Below are 18,640 nucleotides of genomic sequence, written 5' to 3'. Positions count from 1 at the left end.
CCACCCATTTGTCTGTTTTCCAAACCTTCACTGAGTACCTCGTGGGTGGTGTTGGGGGAGGCCCCGAGGTGGATCTTGCCCCAGTGGGTGCGCAGTCAGGGCACAGAAGTTTATATTGGGCTAGTCCTGGTTGGGGTAGGGATATCACAGACATTCTGGAAAAGGAAGCCCGGACCCCACCCATTGTGTGTGCTCTGACTTAGGCCACCAGAGAGCTTATGTCCTGGAGTCTTATACTGCAAAGGCCATGAGACAGGTCAGACTGCCTGAACCCAGAGGCCACAGTATCCCACAGTGTGGGAACGGGCTGGCCACTGGCCCATCCTTTCCATCCTGGCCAGCCCTGCCCCCTTAGTGAGTACAAGACAGCCAGCACATGAGAATACACAGGAAGCTTTATTATACAAAATGGCGGGGTGGGGGGCGGCAAGCAGAGTGCGGGGGGGACGCAGCATCAAGCATCCTGCATGGCCGTTATCAGCCCTTGACCTGCAGTTTCCCCTTGGATCTGGGGGGTGACCCGCCCTCTCTGCACAGGCTGTGCCTCAACCTCCTAACTTCCTAGAAGGCACTTGGCCTCTCCAGGGGTAAGTCCCTTTGGCCAATGATCAGGAGTTTCTTTCCTCCCCCAAGTAATGAGAAGCAGAGCTGGGGTGGGTGGGGGGCGGTGGTCTGAGAGTGGAAGGGCAGAGAGGCTAAAGGGTCCAAGAGCAAAAGGAGGTGGCAGTGGGTGGCATCAAAGAGGCGAGGGTAGGTCATGCTGGCAACGGGAAGCAACTTCTTAGCCAGGGCCGGGGGGCGGGTGTCTGGCTGGAATCTCCCCTGGGTACATGGAGGGTGCAACCCGGCTGGACCTGCAGACCCAGGAAGCTGGAACATAGGCATGGGGTGCAGGGGGCATTAGGCTAGGGTCCAGGGAGGGGCCACAGACCTGCGTCCTGCAAGCCCACAGAGCCCGCTCCCTGAGCCTCTCTCTGCTGGCCTCCCTGCCCTGCCCACACCCACACTCCACCACAGGAGAAGATGTCCTGCCTCAGAGGCCTGCTTCCCAGTGTGAGCACTTGTGCCCTGGGTCAAGACCTCTGGCTGGAGACCTGACTCCAGGTGGAGGGAAGGCGGCCTGCCTGCCAAGCAGCCTGACCACCCCGGGGGCTAGAACTGGGGTTCTCGTGGTTCCTGCAGTCCGTCATCTAGAGGAGGCCGGTAGCTGAGAGCAAGTCCTAAGCAGGCTCCTTCCACCCCCACTCCTCCAGCAGCTCTGTTCTTGCCTTGGCAGAGCCAGCCCCCACCAGCGGCAGCCCCCAGGACTCCCTCCTTCCCCAAACCAGACAGCCTCTGGCTCGGACAGATGCCATTTGTCAATGTCCTTGCAAACACGTGGTGCCCAGAAACCAGGGTGGGCGGCTTGGCCGGACCACCCCAGACAGGAGGTCTGCGGGAATATCCCATTTAGCATAGCTCAGCGAAAACTGCTCCCACCTTCCGGCCGATCTACCTCTGATGATGCAGCCTCAGCTTTCCCAAGCCTCTTGGCCGCCACCCCTTACCGCTGGCTCGCAGCGGACGCGCCTGTGGTTGGGCCGGCGACAACAGGGCGCCCCTCACGTGTCTGTGGGCAGCCGCTCTTCCAGCCCTGGGCCCGGCCAGCAGCTGGCCAGGGGCATGCCTGTCACTTGGGGCTCACCCGCATCTCCCACCCCAGCCCACACGGTGTTGCAGCCTGACCCAGGCTGTGCACTTGGGGCCTGCTTTGTGCTGGGGTGGCATGGAGGACAGAGCCCTGGAGGCAGGTTCCAGCCCCGTCCTCGGAGGGACTCGGCCTCTGTGGCCTCATTTCTACACTAGGGTGATGGTGGGGCCACCCCAAAGTCCCCAAGGCACAGTCGAGCTCAGGATGCCCCTGGCAGGTTCTGGGTGCTCAGGAAGCAGAATACTCAGGCCTCCACACCCCTGGCCCCAGGTCCTCCCTGGACCACGGGAGACAGGCCGCCCACCTCAGGAGGGAGGAGGGCTGGCCTGACCACTGTCCCTCCCACCCTAGGACAGTCATGCTCATATCGGCTGCATCGATGGCACCCGAGTTGTGTGGCCCAAGCTTCCAGGGAACCCCTGGACCCCCACCGCCCCTGCTGCCCAAGCCAGGGAAGGACAACCTGCGTTTGCAGAAGCTCCTGAGGAAAGCAGCCCGGAAGAAGATGATGGGAGGCACACACCTCGCTCCACCCGGGGCCTTCCGCACCTCCCTGTCCCCCGTGAGTGAGGCCAGCCATGACCAGGAGGTCACAGCCCCACAAGCTGCTGAGGGCCTGCACCCCGCTGAAGCCCCACACCTTCCTGAAGCCCCGCGCCCCGCCGAGGCTCCCCGCACGGTGGCTGCCCTACCCCGCTCCCCGCACACCCCCATCATCCATCACGTGGCAGCACCCCTGCAGAAGTCCACGTTCTCCATCGGCCTCACCCAGCGCAGGATTCTAGCTGCTCAATTCAGGGCCACGGGGCCCCAGGTTGTAGCCTCGGCCCCAGAACCTGCCCGGCCCCCAAGTGGCTTCGTCCCTGTCTCTGGGGGTGGGGGCACCCACATCACCCAGGTGCACATCCAGCTGGCACCATCCCCACACAATGGGACACCTGAGCCCCCCAGGACAGCCCCAGAAGGGGGATCCAACAGCCAGGATGGAGATGCCACCCCAAGTCCCCCCAGGGCCCAGCCCCTGATCCCAGTGGCTCACATCCGCCCGCTGCCCACCGCAGCCCAGGCTGCCAGTCCCTGGCCTGAGGAGCCCCCTGTACCACGGCCGCCACCTGGCTTCCAGGCCTCGGTGCCCAGAGAGGCTAGTGCCAGGGTTGTGGTGCCCATAGCCCCGACCTGCCGCTCGCTGGAGTCCTCACCACACAGCCTGGCCCCCGTGGGCCCTGGCGGAGAGCACCTGGAGGAGCCCCCGATGGCTGGCCCTGCTGCTGAGGCTGAGCGAGTGTCCAGCCCTGCCTGGGCCTCATCCCCTACCCCACCATCAGGCCCTCACCCATGCCCTGTCCCCAAAGTTGCGCCCAAGCCCCGGCTCAGTGGCTGGACGTGGCTCAAGAAGCAGCTGCTGGAGGAGGCCCCGGAGCCTCCGCACCCAGGGCCACGGCAGAGCCTGGAGCCAGAGGTGCCCGCCCCCACAAAGCAGGAGGTGCCTGCCCCCACAGAGCAGGAGGTGCCCGTCCCCACCGCACCCCGGGCCCCCGCCTCCCGGGCCTCCACGATGTGGGATGCCGTGCTGTACCGCATGTCAGTGGCGGAGACCCGAGGGCGCCTGGCAGGGCCTAGCGGTGGGGAGCACACCCCAGCCAGCCTCAGCCGCCTGCCCTTCCTGTACCGGCCTCGCTTCAATGCCCGGAAGCTGCAGGAGGCCACCCGGCCCCCTCCCACAGTCCGCTCCATCCTGGAGCTGAGCCCCCAGCCCAAGAACTTCAACCGCACAGCGACTGGCTGGAGGCTCCAGTGAAGTGGCCAAAACGGCCTCCAGGGCCCAGGACTATGGGATGGACAGAAGAAGGGGCTGAGGCTCTAGCTGGGGGCCCATAGTTGCTGCATGAAGATGCACCAGGGCCCAAGGGGCATGGGGTGCGGGGCAGCCTGGGAAGGGCACATGGGGTGCTGAAGGAAGCCTGCATGATCAGGAGGGTGGTCAGGTGGGCGCGGCAGAGAGGACGAGCTGGAGCCCCCGGGCTGCAGTGGTGTGAGGGGAACAGAGAAGGGGTCTGTGTCGGGATGTAGGATGGGGGCCTTGGGATGAAAACTTTAGGTAAGATGACAGAGGACTGCACCTATTGACCTAGCCCAGGCTCTTCAGGGGCCTGGGCCTCGCATTGTTCCTCCCTTTTGCTGTCACCTTTTGCTGTCAAAGGTTTGGGGGCAGATCTCTGCTTGCTGAGGCATGGGTGCGGTCAGGCTGGCTTGGCCATCGGCGTCAGGAGCAGTCAGCAGTTTTGCTGCCTGTGTTTCCTGATGGCAGAGCCAGATCCTGGGACTAGGGTGCAGGGGGGGCCCTCAGCCAGCGTGGGACTTGGCACCAATACAAGTGCTCAGGGGCAGGCAGGGAGGGGCTCATCAGCGGTGGAGGAGGGCCCAGTGTGACCTCTCTCTCGGCCCACCTCTGCTTCCCCTACCTGGGCTGACAGCCTGAGGGGGCAGAACTCGAGGGATTCGCTGGTGGGACAGGGAGGGTCTCAGCACTGGCCATGCCCAGGCTTTGACAGCTGGATGAGGAGGGAGCCCTCAGTCGCAACCCTGTGGGAACAGCTTGGCCAAGCAGGACCGAGAAGGGGCTGTGGCCCTGGTGGGGAGAGTGGAGGGGCCCAGTCAGCAGTCAGCCAGGCTCTGGTGGGGGTGGCCAACCACAGGAGAGGGACACAGAGGTACCAGAAAAAGCCTCTGCCACAGCTGCTTGAGTCAGGGTTTAGCAGGGAAAGATGGTAGGAGGACGGCTGCCCCACCCTGGGGTGTGATGGGTGCTGGAAATGAAGCCTGGGGCCCAGGTCACTAATAAATGTGTGTCTAACCATGGCAGGAGTGGCACTGCTCTGTCAGCAGCATGGGATGGGGAGGGCATCAGGACCTCTGAATCGCTCTCGGCTGGGACGGGGAGTAGGACCTAAGTTCCTGCCCCTCTATGGACCCCCAGCATACAGATGGTCAGGGAACCTGGGCTCCATGCCACCTGCTTCCTTCAATGCTAGCCCTGTGGTGGCCAGGCTGCCCCTCACTTCCCTCACGAGCCCTGCTGGGGCTTTTGGGGGAGTCCCAGATGGAAGCCTTGAGCTTCCCTAGTGGAGCAGTGGCTGAGCCGGGCTGACTCTAGTGAAATGAGCAGAGAGTTTGAATCTGGTGTGAGGTGAGGGAGGCAGCATCTGCGCAGGACTGGGAGACTGAGCTGGTCTGGGTTCTGGCCAACTCGGAGTCTACCCTTGTAGCCTGCAACAGGGCTCCAGGCACCCTCCAGGCTGCCAAGTTCCCAGCACAGTGCACGTGTGTGCACCTCATCCCGTTCTGTGGGTTGCCGGGGACTCACCGAGATGGGAGGCCTAGGGAGCCGGGCCCCCTTCCACAAGCACCTTCTCATACTTCCCATGCCCGGTGGCCACAAACTTATACCTCTTCCCAGATGGGGTGCTCTGTTGGAAAAGGAGACCAAGAGTGAAGGTGAGAGCAGCAGAAAGGAGATGATGCTGCCTCCGCCTCTGGGAAGCCCTCCCAGATGCACAGAGGACAGTGCCTCTTTGCCCTCCCCTGCTGCACCCACCCTGCCTGCACCAACCACATTTAGGCTCTACCTTAATTGTTGATGAGGTCTTGGAGCCTCCCTTCTGCTCCCAGAGGCTTTTCTTGCTCATGTCTCCAGCCACAATATCCTGGGTGCAGCAGAAGGGTATGTCACAAGTGCAGACCCCTGGATCTCGGGGAGTAGAAGCCCTGGGCCCTTCTCTCCTGCCTTGCCTTACCTGGCCAGGGCGCCTGTGATCTGCCTACCTAAACTTTTTCTGTGCGATCCCAGTGGAAGAGGCAGGGAAAGGAATAAAGGTGCCATCCACCTTCACTCGGACAACACAGCCTTCTACACCAGCAAGGGTGAACCCAACCCTACTGCAATACCTCAGGGTTCTGTCTGCCCACATTCATCCTGGACAGTCCCACGCTTGTCTTAACAAGGAAACCTGGCCTGCTGCTAAACTCCCAGGCGCTGGCTCTGCAGCCCAGCCTTGCCCCTGGAGGGGACCTTACCTTGCAGGACGGAGTCTTGGCCGCAGACTGAGCCTGTACCTCACCCGTCTCCCACCGACTCTTGGTACTGGCCACGGCCATGCTGGGCAGCTCTATGGAGGCCTGGCGGGCTAGCTTGGGGGTCCGGCCAGCGGTCTGCAGAGGAGGAAAAGCATCAGGATGACCTTAGTGGACAGCCACCATGGTCACATCAGAGGGTCACACTGGGCAACCCTCTGCTTTGTGTTTGCATTTTCCCTGGGAGCGCTTTCCCAATGCAGCCCTAGAGTGGGGATCACCGGAAAGATGTGCCTTCCTCCATTTGATGCAATTGTGAGACACCTCCCTGTCCTGAAGAGCATCAGGGAGATGATGGTACACAGGACAGATGTGGGTCTGCCTCCGTGCTGCTCATGGGGTAGGGCTGGGGGACCTTGGGATGGATGGAGGGACACTGAATGGATGGAGGGACAGTGGTTAAATTGCAGAGTATTGGTTGGATGGAGGAGCATTGATTAGATGGAGGAGTATTGGTTGTATAGAAAGGTGTTGATAGATGAAGGAATATTGATTGGATGGAGGGGTACTGATTATATGAGGGAGTATTTGTTAGATGGAGGAGCACTGATTGAATGGAGTAGTATTGGTTGGATAGAGCCATATTGGTTCAATGAAGGGGCATTGATTGCATGCAACAACGTTGATTGGATAAAGGAGTATTGGTTGGATGGAGGGGTGCTGGTAGGATGGAAAGGTATTGACTGGATGGAGGAGCAGTGAATGAATGAAGGAATATTGATTGGATGGGGAAGTATTGGTTGGATGGAGGAATATTGATAGGATACAGGAGCATTGATAGGATGGAGGAGTACTGGTTGGATGGAGAGGCATTAATTGGATGGAGGAATATTGGTTTGATAGAAGGATGTTGGTTGGATAGAGGAACATTGATTGGATGGAGGAGTATTGGTTGTTTGAAGGGGGATTAATTGAAATCAGAAGTATTGATTGAATAGAAGGGCGTTGATTGGGTGAAGGAGTAATGTATGGATGGAGGGCATTAATTGTACAGAAGAGCACTGATTGGATGGAGGAATACTGGTAAGATAGAGGAGTGCTTGTTGGATAGGTGAGTACTGGGTGGATGGAGGGGCACTGGGTGGATGGAGAGGCGCTAATTTAGCAGAGGAGTATTGGTTTGATGGAGGGGCACTGGGTGGATGGAGGGGCACTGATTTAGTAGAGTGTTGGTTGCATGGAAGGATACTGGTTAGATGGAGATGTCCTGATTGGATAAAGAAGTATTGGTTGAATAGAAGGGCATTGATTGGAAGCAGAGGCATTGATTGGGTGAAACTATTTTGGTTGGATGGAGGGAAATTGATAGGATAGAAGGCCATTGATTGGGTGCAAGGCATTATTGGATGGAGGGCCATTGATTGGATGAAGTTGTTTTGGTTGGCTGGAGGGGAATTGATTGAATGGAGGAGCACTGAATGAATAGGGGTATTGATTGGATGAAGGTGTACTGGTTGGATTGAAGGGAGTTGGTGGATGAAGGAATATTGGTTGGATGCAGGGACATTGACTGGATGGAGGAGTATTGGATGATTTGGATGGAGAGGTACTGATTGAATGGAGGTGCTGGCATGTGGGACTGGCATTGGTTACATGGTGAGCCATTCATTGGATAGACGAGTATTCGTTGGATGGAGGGTATTGGTCAGATGGAGAAGCATCGATGGATGGAGGAGAATTGATTGGATGGGAGGGACATTGATTGGATGGGAGGGACATTGATTGGATGGAGGGGTATTGACTGGATTAAGGAGTACTGGTTGGATAAAGGGGCATTGATTGACTGTAGGAATATTGGCTGGATAGAGGAGCATCGATAGGATGAAAGAGCATTGATTGGATGGTGGAGTATTGTTCTGATGGGGGCATTGATTGAATGGAGGAACACTGAATAATTGGAGGAGTATTGGTGGCAGGAGTATTGGTTGTATAAAGGAACATTAATTGGATGCAGGAGCATTGATAGGATGGGAGATTATTGGTTGGATGGAGTAGCATTGATTGAAAGGAGGGGCATTGACTACATGGAAGGACATTGATTAGATGGAGGGGCATTGATTGGGGAGAGGGGCACTGACTGGATGGAGAAGCATTGGTTGGATAGGCTGTTGGTTGAATAAGGCGGCATTGATTGGATGGAAGGGCATTGGTTGGATGAAGGAATGGCGCCAAGATGCAGGAGGGACCTGACGGCAGAGGGGAGCCAGGTCATACCTCGATGGCCTGGGTGTATTGTTCCAGCCACTGGTCAATCTTGGAGATGGGCAAGTCTGGCTGGGATTTCTTCACACTGTTACTGGAGGGTAGAAGTTGTGTCAGGCCCCATGTCTCCCACAAGGCTTCTCCCAACCTGCCCAAGCCTCTCCCAGAGCTCCCCTCGGTCTCCAGATCTCTACCCTGTGATTCCCTTCAACCCCCTCTTGGGGAAACCTAAGATCTGAGCCCAGAAAGCAGACAGACAGACAGACAGACCTCTTCTCTATGGAGCGGTTTAGGGACTCGGTCCTGTCGATGAGCTGCAGAGGGTAGAGAGAGACACAGGCCTGCAGTAGCCGAGGTAAAGCCCACCCTCCATCTCCCCAGCTACCCCATACACTAATCCAACCCCCAACCCTTATATCATGGGGGTTTACTAAGCACCGGACAATGGGGGGATAGCAGACAAAAGCCAGGCCTGGGCCTGGTCTTCCTGTGGCTGGCATGTGGGATTGGCCTTCTGGGTATGAGTCCGGGAGAGGGGAGAAGATGGCAGGCTTTGCAGCTTGACCTACTTTGGTGGTAGGGCTCAGGGGAGGCGAGCTCTGTTCAGTGGTCCCCTCCAAGACCAAGGGGCTGGGTGTCCTGGGCTGCTGACATTTCTGGTGCTAGAAAAAAAAAAAAAACAGACATCCCAGGTGACCCCCTGCTTGTACCCCTCCTGCTCTGCCCAGCACCTGTGGGAACAAATGCTGTTCCTCCCTGAGCCCCAGGTTCTCTGTGGCCCTGACGTGCTCCAGTTCTGGAGCTGGTGGGGAGGGACCGAGGAGTCTGGGGAAATGTCTCCGGATCTTGTAAGAGGATCACTGAGCCTCGCCCTCTCTGAGAATGTGGGCCCAGAAGGGGCTGCAAGGTCAAGGGGTGTGGGGTGCTGACCCACTCTGGGCTAGACCCACAGGGCCCACAGAGTGGTGCAGACAGCCAAAGCAGACTAATCCCTGGGGTGGGGGTACACCCAGACCCTCTGAGGTGGAGCCATCACCTCCTCCTGTTCCTCCTCAGCCCCTGCGGCCCCCAGGTTGTCCTGGACAGTGTCCTCTGTGTCTGGCCCCTCCTTGCTCAGACTCAACTCCTCCAGGTGGACATCGTCACTGTCCTCCTTTTCGCAGGCTTGCAGGCTGGATCTGTGGGTAGAAAGGGAGGCAAAGCCATTCTAGGGCCATTGGATTGCTTGGTTGACCCCTTCCTTTTTCCAAGCCTCAGTTTCCCCATCTGTAAAAAAACTACTTGAGTGCCAAGGGATCTGAGACCCAAGCCCATTGGGAAAGAAGGTCCAGTGGCCTCAGAGCCAGCGCAGTCTGCTTGGGCCCCTGTGTCAGGGCCTGAGGCCCTTGGGGAACTGCCCAGTCCCCGCCAGGCAGGGCTCTACAGACTGAGGGTCCCCCAGGCACTGAGGCTGGGTTCAACCCCCAGCTTTCTGGCTGGGCCTCAGCTTGGCAGCTGCTCGCCCACCCAGCTGGTCTGGCGGGGTCCCCGCAGGGCCAGGCTGCTGGGGCCACCACTCCTGCTCTGCTCCCTGTGGGGGCCCTTGGGTGTTTGGGGGACTGGAGGCTGGGTCATTTGGAGGGCTAGGCAGGGGTAGGGGCCAGGTCACTGAGGAGCAGGGCCAAGGGGCTGCCGGCTGCGGGGGAGGGGAGGCCAGCCAGCTGGCAGCTTCGAGCGGCTCTGCATTTGAGCAGGACTGAACCTGGAGGAGAAGATGGGAAATTCTCGAATTTTCCATGATTTCAGGCCCCTGGGTGTGCGTGCCAGCCAAGACCCAGACCCACCCGCCCAAGGTGGGCAGGGGTCTGAGCCAGCAGCAGCCACACAGAGGGGCCATTCAGGAGCAGGTCTGTGCAGCCAGGCAGGTGCAGGGGGTGGGGTGGCAGTCGCAGAGCTGGGCTCCACGGAAGAGTCAAAGCGCCCCCTGCTGGTGGGAGCAGCCTCGTCCGCCTAGGCCTGAGGCCAGGGAGAAGGGAGCTGCCCCATCTCAGAAAAGCAGGACCACTGACTCCCAAGCGCGTAGGGGGAGACTGAGGCCTGGGGAGGGGGGTGGTGGGCACTGCGCCAGGCCAGGACCAGTGGCTCTTGGGGAGTGGGAGACTGGTTGTAGGAGGACAAGGGAGCGTCGCTCAGCAACACTGGTCCCTAGAGCTCCAGGCTGGTTCAGAGGGGCCAGGAAGGACCCTGACCAGGGAGAACTGTCAGCCCAGCCACGGGCTCTGGTCCCACTCAAGGCAAGGGGGTCCTGAGCAGGGCTGGGGTCCCAGATGGCCCGGGCCCTGCAGGGCGGGTGGGGTCAGCCCCATCATGGCCGCAGATGACTGAGAGCGGCAAGGACCCTGAGCAGGGGTAGTGAGGTGGGGCTCGGGAGCAGCCCCTGTTGGGCCTGTTGGGGTTGAAACAGGCACACACATCCCCACATCTGGAAAGTGCGTCCTCCCGGCCGACTCTCCGGCGTGCACATCTGGAAATACCTGCTCCCCTCCGTGGGAATGGAGATCAGCCAGCCCCGAGGGAGGAAGGGGCGGCGGCGGGCTCTCAGCCTCCATTACGGAAGCGGCCGCAGCTGTGTGCTGATGTGGCAGCACCCGGCCTGGCCTCGCAGCTGCCTGGATGGGGCCCAGGGGCCCTGGGGAGCCCCAGAATGAGGTTTCCTCGCGGCCCCTCGCCGGCCACCATGCTGTCTCGCCCTCTTCCTCCCTTCCCTCCTTTCTCCCCCCTTTCCTGGCCAGGGGGGCATTTCAGGGGCTGCTTGGAAAGGGGGGGATGGGGTGGCTGCTCAGGCGCAGGTTGAGGGCCTGAAGGGAGCTCCGCCGTGCCCCGCTCTGCCCAGCGCCCGCCCTCGAGGCCCTCACTCACCTGTCCTCTTGTTCCCCCTCAGGATTCCTGCACCAGCGGGGCTCTGCGCTGTCTGAGGTGCCCTGCACCCCCTCGTGCTGCTGCCGCTGCTCTGGCCTCTGGGACCAGTCACCAAAGCCCTCGTCCTCATCCAGTTCATGGGCCTCTGAGGGCTTCAGGCTGAGGCTGAGGGTAGCAGGGGAGAGCTTAGGACTGGGCGGCTGCTGCCTCCTCTGCCCAGGGCCCACACTCACCTCACGGCGCCCGCTCAGGCCCTGGGCTCCAAGTGTGGGAGACCCTGTCTGCCACAGAGCTGGCTCTGGGCTGTGTGTCCTGTGGTCAGAATCCCTGAGGGCAGGGCTGTGCCTCCCTCGTCAGTTCTGGGGAAGCCTGAGAACTGTGGTTCCTCCATCAGTCCAGGACTCCTTGAGGCTCAGCAGGGCTATGCCTCCCCCATCAGTTTGGGGCTCCCTGAGGGTACGGCTGTGCCTCTTCCATCAGTGTAGGGCTCCCTAAGAGCAGGGCTGTGCCTCCCCCATCACTCTGGGACTCGCTAGGGCAGGGCTGGGCCTCCCCCGTCAGCCGGTGGCTCCCTAACAGCAGGGCTGTGCTTCCCCCATCAGTCTGGGGCTCCCTAGGGCAGGGCTGTGCCTCCCCCATCATCCTGGGGCTCCCCAAGGGCTGCCCTGGTCCCCACATGGGGACCCTACATGAGGTCCTCCTAAGCCCCGACTTCTCAGGCCTCCCATGTGGTAGGGGGAGCCCCTGGATAGCTGGGGCCCTTGGTGGGGGTGGCCAAGGGCCTGACTATGGTGACCGCTGAACCCCACTCTGCCCAAGGCTGCTGACTTGGAGAAAATGGAACAAAAGAGGCCAGGAGGAAGGGAAGCATTATTGGAAAAACAGCTCAGCCCAGCCGCGGAGGCCTCCTGGGCCCAAGGAGGAAGCAAGCCAGCCTGGCCGCCAAGTTGGACGTGGCTCTGTGAGTCACTGGCGGGGGAGTCTGGTGGGGGGCTCGGGCCAGGCTGCGTGGCTGGGGTCAGAGGCAGTCCAAGCAAGGGCCAGGGCACGGGCACAGAGCCTGGGTCAGCGCCCAGGAGGCTGCCAGGTATTGGCAGACCCTCATCCAGGGCTGTGGCCACCCTCGCCCCAGGAGAACTCACCCACTCCTGCGCCTGCTCCTGGGGGCCCTTCCTCACTCTCATCCTGCACTGGAACCCCCAAGCCCAGGCCCTTGACCTCCCCCTCTGCCCAGGCCCCAGGGTACACGGATAGGGGCTAGATCCCAGGCATGCGGTAGGGGGCTGCTCACAGCATCTCCTGCTCCGGCCGATCGGGGAAATGGCTGCCTCCGTCCTCGTCCTGGGCCTGAAGCTGCCTGTGTCTCTCATGCTGGCATTGCTCGTGGACGGCCTCCTCCTCGTCCTCCACGCTCCACTGAGCAGTGGGCCTGGTGGGGGACACAGAGGGACAGTCACGCCACAGCCGACACAGGTGCTGTTTTGCACCCATTCCTCCCATCTACACAGGCCTTGCTGGGGCCACACGGTGCAGGCAGCCCTGTCCACGAGGGCAGTCCTAGGCCAGCCCTCAGGCCTCATCTTGTCCTTCTTTAAATAGAGGCTGCCCATGTGGTCATGAGGTGCCCTCTGGCCCAGGCGATGGTCCTGGGGCCCTGTGAGGATCTGGGCACCCCTGTGCCCTGTGGGGATGAAGGTGGGACTCCAAGGCCCATTCAAGCCTGAAGAAACTCAAGGACAGGACAAAAGGCCCTCTGCCCCCCTCTCCCAGCCTGCCTCCCTCCCTAAGTAGAACCAGGACCTAGACCCAGGTGACCCTGGAGGGCCCAGGAAGAAGACACTGGAGTCCAGGGAGACTGGCCACAGCGCACCTCCAGGCGGCACCTCCACCCCACCTGCGGGTGCTCCCTCCTGCACCCCAAAGGCAGGGCGTGTTGGAGAAAGGGGAGGTCCAAGGCTGAGGAAAGGAGGTCCTGAGCATGTCCAGGCAGGACACCTCCTGTCCCACCACCAGCCCCGCTCACAGAAGCCCTGCAGACCCATGGGCTCCTGCCTGGGCCTAACCCCATAGCTGGGGGCACCTTACAGGGTCGGCTCACCCAACCCCACCCCATCCTTATTTCAGAGCCCTCTGCGGAGTCTCTCTGAGCTGTTTCTTTTGTTTGTTTGTTTGAGACGGAGTTTCGCTCTTGTTGCCCAGGCTGGAGTGCAATGGTGTGATCTCAGCTCACGGCAACCTCCGCCTCCTGGGTTCAAGCGATTCTCCTGCCTCAGCCTCCTGAGTAGCTGGGATTACAGGCATGCACCACCATGCCCGGCTAATTTTGTATGTTTCAGTAGAGACAGGGTTTCTCCATGTTGGTCAGGCTGGTCCCGAACTCCCGACCTCAGGTGATCCACCCGTTTCGGCCTCCCAAAGTGCTAGGATTACAGGGATGAGCCACAGCACCCAGCCGATTGAGCCATTTCAAAAATGGGGAAACTGAGGTAAGGAAGTGCTTCTGCTCTCAGAGCCTGAAACCATGGCTTCTTGGGGTCCCACACGCCCCCCTCGGGGACAGAGGTAGACACAGGCTGGCCTGGACCTGGGCATCGGAGCCTCGGCCCAGCAACTCTCAGATGGTCCAGGTCCTGCAGACACCACGGCCTCAGCTGTCACGGCCCTGCCTCCCATCGCCCTCCTAGAGCCTGAGAAGGGGCCCAGGGTCTCTACACTCCTACAGGGCTTATTATCCCAGACCCAGGGAGGGAGCCCAGGCCAGCACAGGGTGCAGGGCTGGGGTCTCCCCGCTGGGGTCTCAGTTCTTCCCGGCCAGTGGCCGCTGCCTGACCCTGCAGCCTGATCCCCACTGGGCCCCAGTCCCCTGGCCAGACAGCCCTGCCAGCGCGTGATCTAATCTCTCCTAGGTCTCCTCTAAGCCTCTCAGACAAAAGCCAGGCCCTTCCACAGGCCCGAGTTCAAGGCCCACTCCCCCCACCGAAGTCACAGGGGACTCTAGCCACGCAAACCCAGCCGCCTGTGCACCCCGCCCCCTGCGCCCCTGAATCCGCCTGCCTGTCCTGCTCCTCAGAAGTGCCTTCAACTCCCGGCCCCCGAGGAAGCCACTTAATTCCCCACACCTGGCTCCCATCATCTGGGCAGATGAGGCCCAGCTTCCCGCTTCTGCCGGCCTCCGCATGGCGGGGGGCTGCTGGGCCTCGTTCCACCTGGGGAGGCAGAGCCTGGGGCGCAGGGGCCCTCGTGCTCACTCACGCCCCAGCCCCTCCACACGAAGGGCGGTGCAGAGCTGGGGCAGAGTGTTGAGGAGGTGAAGGGGTTCCACGGAGGGGAAGCCTGGCCATGTTGCTCCCCGTCTTCCCATGTCCCAGCCCCTCCATGTGAGCAAGGGCTTAGCTGGGGTGTGTGTCCTTGGGCCTGGGGCATGAGATGGAGCCCAAGCTCCTCTTCGGACCTGGGCTTCCGATGGGTCCAGGGCCCTCACTCCAGCTCCACAGACCCCCTCCACCAAGCCATAGGGGAGGTGGGGCTTGGAAGCACACATTGGCGCAGAGACCCCAGAAGCTCGTGTGCACACGTTTCCTCAGGTCCACCCCTATGGGTAAGCAGTCCAGGCCCCAACAGCCCCACAAAGGCCCTTGCTGTGCTCACAGCTCATGCCCAACACATGGAGTGCGGCCGGGCGCAGGACTCCCTAGGCCTGGAGCACACCCAACTCACACACGTTCTCCACGAGCCACGCTCCGGCCACACAGGCACACATGCCCGCACCCCATGCACATACAAGTATGCACGTGCTCACACACGGGAACCTTTGACATCCACGTGCGTGTGCAGACAGGCTTGGGAACAAGGGGACCACGTCCCCCTCCAGGGATCCCTTCAGGGTGCCGCAGCCTCACTTTAGTGAGGCAAACATTGACTGTTTGCCTTGCCATTGCCCCGACAACGGCGGTGCCGGCCCTGGCACGAGGCCCAGGTGTGTACTCTGGGAACATCATCCCTGCAGAGCTGGGCCCCTGGAGGATCACTCCGACTGAGCTCTCCCTGGCTAGGGGCCTGGGGGACAGAGTGGGGTTGCAGAGTAAGCATCTCCTGGTGTCTCCCCTAAAACCCAGTGCTGAGGAGAAGCCCCGCCGGCCCCTGGCCTCTGACCCAGCAGCCTGAGGACGTGGAGGCCTCTGGGCCCCTTCTCCATCTCCTCCCTTTCCCCTACCCCAGGATATGAGTCATGCGGGCCCCCTCCCCATGACCTCACCCCCTCACTATTCCACAGCTGGGCTCCGTTCTGGGAACTGAAAGGGGGGCAGCTCTCCTGGGGTGGGGTGGGGGCCTCTGGCCTGGGAAAGGCGCCCCCCGGCCAGCGGCCCAGGCCCCTTGGCATGCACTGCGGAGCTGTCAGGACTCTGGGACGGCCGACCCCGCCCGTGGCCCTGGCTCAGCCCCGTGCAGCTGCGAGGGATTTGGTGTTCCTGCGCAAATGCAATTAGGCGATTTCCTGTCTGTTCTGGCGCCCAAGGTTCAGCCCAAGGGGCCAGGCGGTGGGGGGGTTCCATCCACCTCCCACCCCAGCACACCCCCGCACCCTCACAGTCCCAGGCTCCACTTCGGGGCTGGCCCCCAGCCAGAGACACCAGTATGCACAGAACCCTGACGGATGCCTCGTTCTGAGTGGAGCTCCCCGAGCTCAGGTCTGTTCCTGCCGGCCTCATCCACTGCCAACTACCCCCCGACTCGGGACACTGGTCCTTCTTCTCCTTCCTCCACAGACCCCCCCACTTCTACCTCCCAGTCCCCACTGAGGGCCTGACAATGCCCATCCTCGCCCAGCGCTCCCAGCTACCCACCTCCGTCCTCCCCCTGCAGACACTTCCAGAATGGGTGTCCGGCTCGGTCCCCGTCCCGACTCTGCCCCCTGCAGGCAGCTCCTGTGGCTGCCCCACCCGGCTGTCCTGAGCCCAGAGGTCTGCTGGAGAGGGTCGGTCCTCTCTGGGGTCCTGGGGAGTGAGGAGGCTCTGGTGAAGAGCAAGGGCTGCAGGGAGGATGTCGAGGGGAGGGGGAGCTTCTCTTCCAGGTCTGACCACAGGTCCCTTGGACACCACAGGGAGCTGGCAGGAGGCCTGGGGAGTTGGGCTGGGCCTTCCACCAGGGTGGTTCGGGGCTCCCTGCACAGCACTGAGGTCTCTGGTCCCCTCATGAGCCCAGCCTCCCCTGGGGTCATAGACTTGACCCCTCAAGTCACTGCAGAGCCCAAGAGTGGAGAGACACAGCACCGTGTGCCGGGAAAAGGTGCCCACAGGGGCCCTTCGTGGCTGAGGCTTCCAGAGGGTAGTGGGACAGCAACCCCGCTCCCCGCCAGCCGCCTACCACAGCGTTCATGATACAGCTTCGGAGTGTGGGTCGGGGTCTATCTGGGAAGCCAGGGCAAAGGCAGTGGCAGCTGGCAGCACCCACACCCACAGCTGGGGCGCTGCTCACATGAGCCCCCATCAGCAGGCCCCTTGGTTGTGCCACACGCAGGGATCCTGCCCCAGGGAGGGGGTAGTCCAGGGAGGGGCTCAAGGGTGTGGCACAGGCCAGCTGTCACTCCTCCCTGGAGAGGCAGCTGGGGATGCAGCTGGGATGGGAGCCAGGAGCAGACACAGCCCAGGGCCAGCAGATGGGTGACAGGTGAGGCAGCGGGAGGGGCACGCACCGTCCGCCTGGGGCTGGGGTGTAGAGATGGGAACCTGCCCCCCAACGCCTGGTGCTGGCCAAGCCTCCCCCCGGGGCCTCTAGCACCTTCCCAGTTGTGTCTGCACCCTGCTGGGCATGGCGGGGGAGGGTGGGGGTCAACCCCTTTCCTTGTAGTCCCACGCCAGTGGGCGAGGGAGACGCCCCAGTGAGCAGGACCCTAGCCTCTCTGCCTGGGGAGGCCAGGTGATGAGCCGCCCAGAGCAGGAGAAGGCCTTGAACTTGGGTCTGAAAGATGAGCAGGGGTTTGCTGGGCCAGGTGCAGGCAAGAGCTAATGCAGAAAGGCAGAGAGCAGGAGCGCTTAGAGGGAGTAGCTCTGTGCGGCCGGAGCCAGATGGGTGACCCTCACTCAGGAGGAAGCACTGGGACCCTCTCTGCACACGCTGGGTCCCCCGCCTCCCGTTAGGATTCCCACACCCAGGCCCTTCTGGGCCTCTGCCACACAGATCAGGTCTGGAAGGCTCCCTGGAGGAGGCGGCGCCTGGACTTGGACATCGGCCAGCAGAGCTGGCTTCCCTCACAACCCTGGGAAGACAGAACTCCTTAGCGGTTGATGGGGGGGAGGGCGAAGCCTCCCTCCACGGCACCAGCCCAGTGCTGGGGGCGACACAGAGAGCCAGAAGCTGGTGGGGGCGGGAGGCTCTGCCCCCCATGGGCTTTACATGCCGAAGCCCCCATGGCCGAGCTGGGACCCAGGGTCAGCCCAGGGAGGCCTCAAGAAAGGAGACTGTGGGCCCCACCCATCACACAGGGAGGAGGTGCTGTGCCCGCTGGGGAGGCAGCTGCCCCTCTCTGGGCCCTTTGGGTGGGAAGAGGCTTGGTGAGGTAGAAAGCCCAGCCCCAGCCGGCAGCGTTGCCTTCTCACAGTGGCAGCCCTTTGTAACCTGGAGGGTCCCTGCCGGGCCTCTCCTTGTTTTCTCACCATGGGGCAGCATTTGGGGACCTCCTGAGGGACCCCCTAGGTGCTTCTACTCAGAGCCCCTAAAGCCAAGGAGCCTCCACTCCTCCGTCTACAGCCTCCCCTGCTGGTTCTCGCTACCCAGGGTTCAATGGCCTGGGGGCTGATGGAGGGGGTCGCCTCTGCCAAGGCCCCTCCCGGCACCTCCCTGGCTCATCCAGCCCACCTCCCTCCCAAGCTGGCTCAGGCAAAGTGCTCTGGTCACCATGAGCCCTTCCGGACCAGCCCCGGCCCCTTCTTGGCCTTCGCCCCACCTGGCCTCCCCTGGAGCCCTGGCCTGGGTGCCGCGCCTGCTGGATCCAGAGCCCACCCCGCCCTGAACAACCCCGAGCCTCAGCCACCCTCCGTTCTCACCCATTTCACAGCTGGGGAGTGGAGCCTGGGCCTGAGGTCTCGCCTCTGGGAAGGGGTGTCGGGAGACCAGATCCTCACCCCAACACTGCCCCCACTGTCCCCAGCCTCCCTCCTCTGCCGGGCTCCCTGCTCTTCTGGCTGGCACCCTGATGGCTACTTCCTGCCCCACAACCACCAGGCTAGCCCAGACTTGGTTCCGGCTTTTTCTTCTCAGCCTGCCTGGGATGGCCCAGGGCATGATTCTTCCATAGCCATAGCCTCAGTCCAGTTCCTCCCTTCACCCTCCTCCCTCCATTCTTCTCCTTCTCCTTCCCTCCTTCCCTTCCTCCCTTCTTCCTCCCTCCTCCTTCTTCCCTCCTCCCTCTATCCTTCCCTCCTTTCCTCCCCTCCTTCCTCCCTCCCTCCCTCCCTCCATCTTTCCTTAGCCAGCAGTTTATTTTGTCAGGTGCTAGGGACCCAAAGACAGAGGAGTGAGATCTCCTCCCTGCCCTGACAAATCTTAGCAGTTGCCAAGAAACCAGCGCTGACCCATGATGTGGATCAAGAAGCACAGAGGGGAGCTGGCAGGAAGTCTTTCAAAGGAGGGGCTCCTGTGCCTGCTCTGAGCCTCGGGGTTGCCGCAGTGGGCAGGGTCCTGGCAGGGAGGAAGGGGCTCAGTGGCCGTGTGTATGCCTAG

The 18,640-nt window shown here is 61.6% G+C and overlaps 2 protein-coding genes across 10 annotated transcripts in view; one reads left to right on the top strand and one right to left on the bottom strand.

The window, feature by feature from the left end:
- Positions 1–377: 377 nt before the first annotated feature.
- LSP1 (lymphocyte specific protein 1) overlaps positions 378–18,640 on the bottom strand; it is a 37,870-nt gene continuing 19,607 nt past the window's right edge. For 7 of the 9 annotated variants that reach the window (XM_054524101.2, XM_024255660.3, XM_024255665.3 and 4 more), the window contains exons 2-11: positions 12,213–12,350; positions 10,922–11,086; positions 9,060–9,201; positions 8,593–8,685; positions 8,294–8,337; positions 8,036–8,117; positions 5,765–5,899; positions 5,317–5,394; positions 5,055–5,157; positions 378–870 (exon numbers count right to left, since the gene is read on the bottom strand). In XM_054524101.2, the coding sequence (XP_054380076.1) occupies positions 5,068–5,157; positions 5,317–5,394; positions 5,765–5,899; positions 8,036–8,117; positions 8,294–8,337; positions 8,593–8,685; positions 9,060–9,201; positions 10,922–11,086; positions 12,213–12,350 (967 nt within the window). In that variant the 3' untranslated portion in view covers positions 378–870; positions 5,055–5,067. Of the gene's footprint in view, positions 871–5,054; positions 5,158–5,316; positions 5,395–5,764; positions 5,900–8,035; positions 8,118–8,293; positions 8,338–8,592; positions 8,686–9,059; positions 9,202–10,921; positions 11,087–12,212; positions 12,351–15,765; positions 15,853–18,640 lie in introns of those variants that run through there. The other 2 variants (XM_024255662.2, XM_054524103.2) reach the window with 2 other exon arrangements.
- Positions 832–4,552, top strand: PRR33 (proline rich 33). Its single transcript, XM_054524100.1, has one exon. It carries the CDS (start codon positions 2,049–2,051, stop codon positions 3,486–3,488), a length of 1,440 nt encoding a protein of 479 aa, XP_054380075.1. The 5' UTR covers positions 832–2,048; the 3' UTR covers positions 3,489–4,552.

Source organism: Pongo abelii, chromosome 9 (assembly GCF_028885655.2).
Source record: "Pongo abelii isolate AG06213 chromosome 9, NHGRI_mPonAbe1-v2.0_pri, whole genome shotgun sequence".
In the NCBI taxonomy this organism is placed as follows: domain Eukaryota; kingdom Metazoa; phylum Chordata; class Mammalia; order Primates; family Hominidae; genus Pongo; species Pongo abelii.
This window is presented reverse-complemented; position numbering and strand designations above follow the sequence as displayed.

What these genes read in the sequence shown, in the direction of transcription:
- PRR33 (XM_054524100.1), top strand. Translation starts at nt 2,049, where the DNA reads ATGCTCATATCGGCTGCATCGATGGCACCCGAGTTGTGTGGCCCAAGC.